This window comes from Solanum stenotomum, chromosome 1 (genome assembly GCF_019186545.1).
Source record: "Solanum stenotomum isolate F172 chromosome 1, ASM1918654v1, whole genome shotgun sequence".
Classification (NCBI taxonomy): Eukaryota; Viridiplantae; Streptophyta; class Magnoliopsida; order Solanales; family Solanaceae; genus Solanum; species Solanum stenotomum.
This window is the reverse complement of record NC_064282.1, coordinates 98,084,274-98,096,324: the sequence shown is the minus strand read 5'-3', so window position 1 is coordinate 98,096,324 and position 12,051 is coordinate 98,084,274. Positions and strand designations below refer to the sequence as shown.

At 28.0% G+C, this 12,051-nt stretch overlaps 3 protein-coding genes across 3 annotated transcripts in view; all 3 read left to right on the top strand.

Moving 5' to 3' along the window:
• Positions 1-496: 496 nt before the first annotated feature.
• On the top strand, positions 497-3,056 carry LOC125860183 (peroxidase 59-like). The gene is made up of 3 exons (XM_049540086.1): positions 497-770; positions 2,055-2,243; positions 2,880-3,056. The coding sequence occupies exons 1-3, from the start codon at positions 552-554 to the stop codon at positions 3,054-3,056; spliced, it is 585 nt and encodes a 194-aa protein (XP_049396043.1). The 5' UTR covers positions 497-551.
• A 3,446-nt stretch (positions 3,057-6,502) lies between these two features.
• Positions 6,503-7,367, top strand: LOC125853437 (protein NDR1-like). Its single transcript, XM_049533127.1, has one exon. It carries the CDS (start codon positions 6,633-6,635, stop codon positions 7,230-7,232), a length of 600 nt encoding a protein of 199 aa, XP_049389084.1. The 5' UTR covers positions 6,503-6,632; the 3' UTR covers positions 7,233-7,367.
• A 1,658-nt stretch (positions 7,368-9,025) lies between these two features.
• The window catches only part of LOC125853443 (peroxidase N-like), a 4,032-nt gene continuing 1,006 nt past the window's right edge, over positions 9,026-12,051 (top strand). The window contains exons 1-3 of the mRNA XM_049533136.1: positions 9,026-9,244; positions 10,258-10,446; positions 11,082-11,247. Of these exons, the coding sequence (XP_049389093.1) occupies positions 9,026-9,244; positions 10,258-10,446; positions 11,082-11,247 (574 nt within the window). The remainder of the gene's footprint in view (positions 9,245-10,257; positions 10,447-11,081; positions 11,248-12,051) is intronic.

The following is a 12,051-nucleotide window of genomic DNA, read 5'->3' as shown; positions in this document are numbered from 1 at the left end:
TTATATTTATTAATTGATCAATAATCATCTATTAATCATGTATATAAATTAGGGTTCAAATACATTAACATACACATACAACATCCTTACCAAAACATAACAATAAAAAATTCAAATCCAGTCGCTAGAAGTCAATAAAGATCGAAAGAAAAAAAATTAATCGTCACTGGTCACTAAAATTTAATATTCTATGATAAGTAATTAAGTACTAAGCCCCCATTACCATAACCATGCAATATTAAAACCTTTATTTTCTTCACTTTCCTCAGTGATTAGCATTAAGTAATTGTAGATTAATTAGTTGTAGATTTTAATTAAGTTTGATTTTTAAAAAAAAGAAAAAAAAAACTAAATGGAGCCGCCATACATCATACCACTATAGCTTATATTAATGAAATTTTTAATTTTTAATCATCCCTTAATCATGACTATAAATTAGGGTTCAAGTACATTGACATGCATTCACAACCAAACGTTTAGTCGTTAAAAGTCTAAATTCAATCGTTCTGAGTAAAAAAAAAAAACAATTGTCAAGAGTCGATAATAAAATCATGAAGACTAGACCTTGTAATTTTATTTTATATTTCCAAATTGTGACTTTCTTGGTGTTATTTGTAGGTGTGAACTCTCAATTAACACCAAATTTTTACTTAAAAACATGTCCAAATCTTCTTAGAGTTGTTCGTAAAGAAGTTCAAAGTGCAATCAAGAGTGAAATAAGAATCGCTGCTTCTTTGCTTCGTCTTCACTTCCATGATTGCTTTGTCAATGTGAGTTTTTATGTTCGCTGACGATATAATTAAACTTGTTATAATATAAGACCGTTTTACCTTATTTTAAAGTTATTATTAGGCCAAATACATATAAAAGGGCTTAAAGTTAGCACCAACTGTCATTTAGACATCTCTACTTGTCAAAAATGTATCATGTGATTAATTAACACCCATAGCTAACTTATGACTCAGAATTAACCCGTGAAAAATATATCATATGGTGATAACAACATTGTTACTCTAAGACTCCCTTTTTAATATCTTTATTTCAATATTTTTTTAATTTAAATTATGCATATTAAATGTATAATTTTTTAAAACTATCAATGCAATTTAACCGGCTAAATGAGTTATTTATATGTTGTATTGTATGTCAATCTAGTTTCATGGTTTGATAAATTTATACACCCTCAATGTACAAAATTCAAACTTTACAGCTGTCTACGAGTTAATTAATTAACTTCTATATATTGACACAATATTTAAATATTTTGTACTATCAGATCATTTAAAAAATAGTTGTATCAAATTAACTATTCATAAGAAGTGGATAATTGGTAACGAAAAAAATAAACAAATCATCACTTGTTACGACATACTCCCTCTCCCTCTGTCCCTAATTACTTGTCCACTTTTGAATTGTCACACATATTAAGAAAACAATTAATGAAATAGTGAGTTTACCATTTTACCCTACTAATTATAAAGCGGATGAAAAGTTCTACATTTTTCAAAGTAATAAGTCATTTTATTGAGGGTATAATAGGGTAAAAAAAATTGTCCTTTCTTGATTTGTCAAAATGGACAAGTCATTAGGGACAACTATAAAAAAAATGGACAAGTAATTAGGGACAGAGGGAGTATTAAAATACACTAACCATTAATACTTACTTTTAAAGATGTCTCTAAACGTACTTTTGCTAACTAGATTACAAAATATGTATAAAGTGTATAGATTGTGTAATCTTTATACTAAATATGCACATATATTATATATGATATACATACCTATACACAAAATATACACTGATATTTCGACCATATTGATAAATAAATTAAACGAACGGTATATATCTTTAACTTTTTCTACTAATTTAGATTATAAAATATGTACAAAGTGTATGGATCATATTTTTATGCTAAATAAACATGTATATTATATATAGTAGACATACATATACACAATATATACACTGATATTTCGATCATATTAATAAATTAACTAAACAAACGATATATATCTGTAATTTTTTCTACTAATTTTATTTAATAAAATTGTAGGGTTGTGATGCATCATTGTTGTTGGATGGAAATAGTAGTACAAGTGAGAAGTTTACTCCAGGAAATTTGAACTCAGCAAGAGGATATGAAGTGATAGACAATATAAAAACTGTTGTTGAGAATACATGTAGTGGAGTTGTTTCTTGTGCAGATATATTAGCTATAGCTGCAAGAGACTCAGTGTTATTGGTAAGATTTCCTTTACGCTATCAGTGCAATTTAACATGTTATATATATAAAAGTGATTTTCTTAATACAAATAGAATTTTTTGTTAAAGTTATTGAGCCATTGAACTCGTAATTGATACTCTAGTTCTGCCTAGCTCTACATTTAGGTGAACTGATTATAAAGTGAAACGCTATTCTTGATTAATTTAAATTTTACGCATTGATTATGTAAATATATTTTTTATACGTTCAATAAATTTTATAATGTATTAATAGGTTAATTATCATTTTTATCAAATTATCAATTAATATTTACAAGAGATTTACATGGACTTATGTACCTAGTAAAAATAATCTAATTGTGTAAATATTTTACATTTTTTAAAGGTAAATTCATTTGATGTCTGATACTCGCTTTTAAGGCTCTAACTAATCTTGATTATTTCCTATATACATGGTGTCTAGTACTTGCTTTATCGACAGAGTCCTGATTAATTCAGATTCACGCTTCCTAAGGCCCGTTAAACTAAGTAGCGCTCTCTATCATGATTTTTTCTCTTTTTTCCTTTTCAGCATATGAACTTGAGATCTCTAATTAAGAGTGACGGAATCCTATCTATCTCATCAGACTAATTAATTTATTAATTGTATTTTCAGAGTGGAGGGCCATTTTGGAAGGTGTCATTAGGGAGAAGAGATGGATTAGTTGCTAATTTTTCTGGATCAAGTAATGGACTTCCAGCACCATTTGATAATCTTAATACAATTATTTCTAAATTCCAGGATGTTGGATTAAACTTAACAGATGTTGTGAGCTTATCAGGTAATATTTAAATATTTCTTTTACAAAAATAAAAAATAAAAAAAATGTATATACAATAATATATATAGTAAAGATATTTTTCTTATATTAGGAATGTAAATTTAGATAAAATAAATGTAATTATATCATAGGTTGTGTTTTAAGTGAATGAGAGAATCAGAACTTGCTAAAAACTTCGTTAACTCTTTTTTAAAGCAGGATTACTTAATTTTTTTTTTATTATTTGGTGACAAAAGTTGTTCGTCGTTTCTTTTAAGTGAAATAGTAGACTTGTTGGAGGCGTATGCAAGAGGGGGTCATCGGGTTCACGTGAACCCATGCTCCCCTCCCGAAATCATATATAGTAGTGTTATATTTTTAATTTTTTTTGTTAAATATAGATGTGTGAATCCACACTCGAAATACTCCCTCCGTCCCTTTTTAGTTGTCCACTTTAGAAATGGCACACAGATTAAGGCAACAATGATTAGCACAGTGAAGTTACAATTTTACCCTTATGACAACTTTTCACTTCAAAATTACAACCACTTATTTGAATTCAAGTGAAATAAATTGGAGGGAAACAACATACACTTTTACAATTTTCAAGAAGTGTAAATAAGGGTATAATAGGAAAAAANCAATGGGACAAGTTCACCAGACACAACATTAGACACAACCTTAGTAAGTGAACTTCAAAATTTGTGTCCATCCACAAGTGATGGAAACAACACAACCCCACTTGATAGAAATTCCACAAATTTATTTGACAATCATTATTTCAAGAATTTGATTAATGGAAGAGGACTTCTTGAATCAGACCAAATCTTGTTCTCTAGTGATGATGCTATAACAACAACAACAAAAACCCTAGTTGAGACATATAGTAATAGCTCTAAGTTTTTCTTCAATGACTTTGTTAATTCCATGATTAAGATGGGAAATATTAGTCCTTTGACTGGATCGAACGGTCAAATCAGGACGAACTGTAGGGTTGTTAATTAATTTGAATAATCAGTATGTAATATTGTGTTACGTTGTTCGAGCACTCCAAAATGATGTTGTACTTGTGTCAGATCCTCCAACGTACACTTGCCAGTATTTTTGAAGAGTTTGAGTGACATAGTTAGTATGTACTAGTATAAGTTGTTGTATTGTGAGGTATAAGTATGATATATGTTGCTTTTGGACCTCTTAAAAATATTGTCACACCAATATTGGATCTGTTATAAATATATAACTTTTGGATGATCCGCCACATATCTGACAATATTTTTAAAGGGTTTAAGCACTACATATAGTTATTATGTACTAATATAAGTTGTTGTATCGTGAAATATATGATCTTATATTGAACTTTATGAAGAAATTGTAGTTTTTGTATTCTCTTTATTTTCACTTTTGTCATAACATTTTAGAATTTATTGAGAATATAATTAAGTAAATAGAGGTATGTTATCTCTAATACTCTAACTTAAGTTTTTTTTAGTGAAATGGTCATACACTTCAACATGATAGTAAAGCAAACAAAGTCTCTAGGTTCGAGTCTCATGTACTCCATCATGAGCAAAAACATGAGATAAGGTCACACACATTAACATTAGAGTAAGCAAAGGTCGTCCTGAATTCAGGTCTCACTGTCACCCATTATTCAAAAGAATTTCCACGTCGTAGTTGGCCATAATAGATTACAATTAAGCAAATACAGAATTCAATCTAATTCAGTAACTTTCTATCCAAAATATTATTCTATAAAGTTGTGTCTAAATATGTTACTACCAAGAAAAGTAAAAATTCAAGGGCCAAATCTGCAAAATCAACTAACCTGATCTCTAGTTTCATTAGAATTGGGCTAGAAATGAAAGTTATCAAGAATTGGACTTAACTTAATTACTTGAATTATTCATGGGCTATCCAAAAAGCCCACTTACCACAAGAACATTACCTTGTTGAAGATGTCACGTCAGCACAAAAGGTGCCCAAGAAATGAAAGTTATCAAGAATTGGACTTAACTCAATTACTTGAATTATTCATGGGCTATCCAAAGAGCCCACTTACCACAAGAACATTACCTCGTTGAAGATGTCACGTCAGCACAAAATGTGCATGAAAGTATAGAAAAAAAAATTCGGGATGGGGGAGGGTAGAATCCTCATTAAATTAAGATGTCTCGCTAGAATTTCGATAAATTAACTAAATAACTATACCAAAAAGGAACAATCGATTAAAATTTTCTGACACCTAATTAGTTGGTACTCAAAGCGAGTATCAGATGCCGGCCCATGAAAAAAAGAAAATATCAATTCTTGAGAAGAGCTTTAATAATTGGGTTTATTATTTTTATTTTTTTAAAAGACCTAGATTTTAAAAAAGTCTTTTCTAAAATACAGGTTGGGTCAACTAGTCTTTGTACTTTTTATTTTTTATTTTATATTATCTTCCAAGAAGTTGTATAAGTAATGACAAAGTGCTTTGTAACTTGTCAGAGGAGTAATTAGACGAGTGTGGGGGACATATTTAAATTTCGTGGAACCATATCCGATAATATTTATTTAAATTATTTACATATACTTTTATAATAATACTTTTTCTTATTCACCAAATACCAAAAAGGTTACTTATTTATCAAGAATTGGACTTAACTCAATTACTTGAATTATTCATGGGCTATCCAAAGAGCCCACTTACCACAAGATCATTATCAAATTAAAGATATCACGTCAGCACAAAAGGTACCCAAAAATATAGAAAAAATGAATTTAGGAGAGGGTAATAAAACCCTCATCAAGATAAGGTGTCACTATGATTTTGATAAATTTATTAAACAACTACACCAAAAAGGAACAATCGATTTAAATTTTTTGACACCTAATTAGTTGGTATCTCAAAGCGAGTATCAGACGCGGAACCATGAAAAAAAGAAAATATCAATTCTTGAGAAGAGCTTTAATAATTTGATTTATTATTTGTTTTTTTAAAAGACCTGGATTTAAAAAAAAAGTATTTTTAAAATACAGGCAGGGTCAACTAGTCTTTGTACTTTTTATTTTTTATTTTATATTATCTTCCAAGAAGTTGTATAAGTAATGACAAAGTGCTTTGTAACTTGTCAGAGGAATAATTAGATGAGTGTGGGGGGACATATTTAAATTTCGTGAAACCATACCCGATAATATTTATTTAGATTATTTACATATATTTTTATAATAATACTTTTTTCTTATTCACCAAATACCAAAAAGGTTACTTATTTTTCTGAAAAATATTTTTCGCAAAATAATTATTTTTTTCAGTCTTCCTTTCACACTATTGTGCAGGACATGTTCCAAGAATTTAATGGAAACCACCAACTAACTTGTCTATAAGTACAAAAAGCAAAAAAAAAAAAACAAAATGAGGGGTAAAGTAATAAAGTCATTGACCCAATCACTCAAGTCTTTAAAAAAGCAAAAAAATATAATTGTTGAGAATCAATATATACCTTTAAAAAACCCACAAAAACTTCTAAGAATATTGTTCCACCACTTCTCTCTACTCTCATTTCCCATCTCTTCTTTCATCTCTTCTGATACTTCAAATCCTGAAACTGTCTCTCTGACTTCCCAACATGTCGGATTCACGTGCTCGTGATTGTGTCAAATTGATATTGAGTTTAGGCGTCACAGCTCTGGTCCTATGGTTAATTCTACGTACCACGAAGCCCAAATGTTCCATCGGAGATGTTTACGTGCAAGGCCTTGACAAATCAATCAACTCCAACAACAACAGGACGAATCGTGACAACCATATATCATTTCAACTAAATTTGAAGAATGAAATGAAGGACAAATCTGTTCGTTACGACAACATTATCCTTAGTTTTTACTATGGTACAAATATGAGTTACCCTCTAGGTAATTTTACATTTGATAAATTTAAACAAGGTAAAGATAAAGAAGCATCTAAAAGTGGCATGATTGAGGCACATAATATGCCATGGGATAATGCAATTAAGGCTGTTTCAAATAATTCTAAGGCAATTATTAGAGTTGACGTGAGTACTAAAATTAGGTACAAAATTATATTTTGGTATACTAAAAGACATCATTATTTTGTGGAAAATAAAGTTGAAATTGATGATAGTGGTAAATCTAGTGCACAACAAATTAGTTGTTGTTTTGGGATTTTTGGATTTTTATTATTTGTAATTTTGTCATTTCTACTTTAATTGTTTTAGGGTCCATGAAAAAGGTGAAGCATCTTTTAATTAATTAATTTAGTGTACTTTTTGTTATTCTTTCTTTCCAGGTTGTAAAGGACTAGTATTTATTAATATTCATATTTTCTTTTCTTTCAACAATTATTATTGGATATACATAGTTCTTTTTATTTCTTTAACTATTAATTTAAATTTGTGTCACGTGCGTAATAAATCAATGGGCTTATATTGTTTGGATTGTTCATCATATAAATTTAAGGATTTGATAATATGAATTCGTGTGTGAATACAAATACTAGAATATGTACATTAAAATGTATATTGTTATTAATTGACATAATACATAGACGTGTTATTTAACTTAATTTCAACTGATATCTATACCTTCTAACTTTCAGTGTATATAATTAGACACTTAAACTTGTATAAAATTGAATAGATAGACATGTTCATCTTATGTAGCGTCCTACATGACAATGTTGTGTCTTACGTGGCGTCTTACATGTATTATGCCACGTAGAATACGTAGGTCTACTTGTACACATTCAAAATTGAAAAGCGTAGAAGACAATTGATGTCAAATAAAAAGGTATATTTTTGTATTGTGTCTTATTAATTAAATGGAATATCTTATGAATAAAATATTATATGTTTATAAAAAAAATCAAATTTTATTGATTTTAGTTCAATACTTAATTAATCAAAATATACAACTATATATATATACACACGACATCGGAGCCCGTGCTAGCACGGGCCCAATATGTATCATTTTTTGTTTCAATTTATGTGACAAATACAAAATTAAAGAGTTAATCAAAATAAAATAGTTTAAATTTTTAATTATTGTTAACTATGGTAAAAAATTCTTTATGTCTTTTAACATTCTAAATTGCTAATTATTGTTGTATGATAATATCTTTTACGCAATTTTGAAATAATAAAGGTTATTTCTTCTTTCTCAATTTATGTGGTACTAGTAAAATTTTGAGATTCAATCAATTTTTTTTGTCTTTAAAATATTCTATTTTTAATTACTGTAAATTATTGTACTTTCTAAGTAATTTTCAAATAATATATATTATTTCATTTGTCCAATTTATGTGTCACCGATAAAATTTGAAGAGTTAATCAGATCTGTTACATATTTTTATATCTTTTGAATATTTAAGTAAATAATTATTGTGATTTATAGTATTTTATACAATTCTTTAAGAAAAATTAAACAACAAACAAAACGAATTCATCATAGGAAAATTACCAAATCATCCTTGAATACATCAATAATGGGTCCCACTTTTTGTTTTAAAAAATATGCATATTGGGAGGATATTTTTGTCCAAAGTGGAAATAGAATAAGTATAAAGCATTAAAGTCTTTTAAAATTTTAAATTGTTAATTCTTATTGTATGATTTGTAATACTTTTACGCCATTTTCAAATAATATAGGTCATTTCTTCTTTCTCAATTTATGTAGTACTAAAAAAAATTTGAGATTCAATCAATTTTTTTTGTCTTTGAAATATTTCTAGTTGTTAATAGTAGATTAATTAGTTGTAGATTTTAATTAAGTTTGATTTTAAAAAAAAGAAAAAAAAAACTAAATGGAGCCGCCATACATCATACCACTATAGCTTATATTAATGAAATTTTTAATTTTTAATCATCCCTTAATCATGACTATAAATTAGGGTTCAAGTACATTGACATGCATTCACAACCAAACATTCAGTCGTCAAAAGTCCAAATTCAATCGTTCTGAGTCAAAAGAAAAACGATTGTCAAGAGTCGATAATAAAATCATGAAGATTAGACCTTGTAATTTTATTTTATATTTCCAAATTGTGATTTTCTTGGTGTTATTTGTAGGTGTGAATTCTCAATTAACACCAAATTTTTACTTAAAAACATGTCCAAATCTTCTTAGAGTTGTTCGTAAAGAAGTTCAAAGTGCAATCAAGAATGAAATAAGAATGGCTGTTTCTTTGCTCCGTCTTCACTTCCACGATTGCTTTGTCAATGTGAGTTTTTATATTCGCTAACAATATAATTTAACTTGTTATAATATAAGACCGTTTTACCTTATTTCAAAGTTATTATTAGATCAAATACATATAAAAGGGCTTAAAGTTAGCACGAGTTGACATTTAGATATCTTTACTCATAAAAAATGTATCATGTGATTAATTAACACCCATAGCTCACATGACTCGAATTAACCCGAGAAAGATATAATATCATATGGAGATAATAACATTGTTACTCCAAGACTCCCTTTTTTAATATCTTTATTTCAATATTTTTTTAATTTAAATTATGTATACTAATAGCTAATTTTTTTTAAAAACCTATCAATGCAATTTAACTGGCTAAACTGAGTTATCTATACGTTGTATTGTATGTCAATTTAGTTTCATGGTTTGATAAATTTATACACCGTTAATGTACAAAACTCAAGCTCTTCAACTGTCTACGAGTTAATTAATTAACTTCTATATACTGACACAATATAGAAATATAAAATGTAGTTACATGAAATTAACTATTCATAAGAAGTGGATAATTAATAACAAAAAACTAAACAAATCATCACTTGTTACAACATGTAAAAATACATTGATAATTAAAATGCAACCATTAATGCTTATTTTTTAAAGATAACTACGTCCCTAAACGTACTTCAACCAACTAGATTACAAAATATGTATAAAGTGTATAGATTGTGTAATCTTTATACTAAATATGCGCATATATTATATATAATATACACAATATATACACTGATTTTTCTACCATATTGATAAATTAATTAAACGAACCATATATATCTATAACTTTTCCTACTAATTTAGATTACAAAATATGTATAGTGTATCAATCATATTTTTTATGCTAAATAAACATGTATATTATATATAGTATACATACACATACACAATGTATACACTGATATTTCGATCATATTGATAAATTAATTGAATGAATGGTGTATATTTGTAACTTTTTCGACTAATTTAATTTAATAAAATTGTAGGGTTGTGATGCATCATTGTTGTTGGATGGAAATAGTTGTACAAGTGAGAAGTTTACTCCAGGAAATTTGAACTCAGCAAGAGGATATGAAGTGATAGACAATATAAAAACTGTTGTTGAGAATACATGTAGTGGAGTTGTTTCTTGTGCAGATATATTAGCTATAGCTGCAAGAGATTCAGTGTTACTGGTAAGATTTTTTTTACGCTATCAGTGTAATTTAACCTGTTATATATATAAAGTAATTTTCTTAATACAAATATAATTTTTTTTGTTAAAGCTATTGAGCCATCGAACTCGTAATTGATACTCTAGTTCTGCCTAGCTCTACATTTAGGTGAACTGATTATAAAGTGAAACGCTATTCTTGATTAATTTAAATTTTACGCACTAATTATGTAAATATATTTTTTATACGTTCAATGAATTTTATACTATAATAATAGGTTAATTATCATTTTTATCAAATAAATTAATATTTACACAAGATTTACATGGACTTATGTACCTAGTAAAATATTATCTAATTGTGTAAATATTTTTACATTTTTTAAAGGTAAATTCATTTGATGTTTGATACTCGCTTTAAGGCTCTAACTAATCTTGATTATTTCCTATATACATGGTGTCTAATACTTGCTTTACCAACAGAGTCCTGATTAATTCAGATTCACGCTTCCTAAGACCCGTTAAACTAAGTAGCGCTTTCTATCATGATTTTTTCTCTTTTTTCCTTTTCAGCATATGAACTTGAGATCTTTAATTAAGAGTGACGGAATCCTATCTATCTCTTCAGACTAATTAATTTATTATTTATTTTTTCAGAGTGGAGGGCCATTTTGGAAGGTGTTATTAGGGAGAAGAGATGGATTAGCTGCTAATTTTTCTGGATCAAGTAATGGACTTCCAGCACCATTTGATCATCTTAATACAATTATTTCTAAATTCCAGGATGTTGGATTAAACTTAACAGATGTTGTGAGCCTATCAGGTAATATTCAAATATTTTTTTTACAAAAAAAAATAAAAATAAAATTATATACAATAATATATATAGTAAAGATATTTTTCTTATATTAGGAATGTAATTTAGATATAATAAAAGGTTGTGTTTTAAGTGAATGAGAGAATCAGAACTTGCTAAAAACTTCGTTAACTCTTTTTTAAAGCAGGATTACTTAATTTTTTTTTTATTATTTGGTGACAAAAGTTGTTCGTCGTTTCTTTTAAGTGAAATAGTAGACTTGTTGGAGGCGTATGCAAGAGGGGGTCACCGGGTTCACGTGAACCCATGCTCCCCTCCCGAAATCATATATAGTAGTGTTATATTTTTAATTTTTTTGTTAAATATAGATGTGTGAACCCACACTCGAAATATCATATAATGTGACGATGATTGAGTGCATCTCTTAGTGAGGTCAGCAACTTGAATTTTATATCTATCTTGTTTTATTTTTCTTTCTAAAATTGAGTAACACATCTCTAAGTGGTAATTGATAGCAATTTTGGTGTTTTAATTAATTAAGCATTTCAATTTTGGACCTATAATTCTATAATTTTAAAATTTTAATGATTTTCAATGATAAAAACCTAAATGTCAAACCGATTAGATCCACCTTAATTTTCATAATAGTGCACCCATCATCCCAAAATTCTGGATACGCATCTACTTGCGCTAACCCGTTTTAAATGTTTAATTGAATATTATTGTAGGTGCACATACAATTGGATTAGCAAGGTGTACAACATTTGACAATAGATTAAGAAACTTCAATGGGACAAGTTCACCAGACAC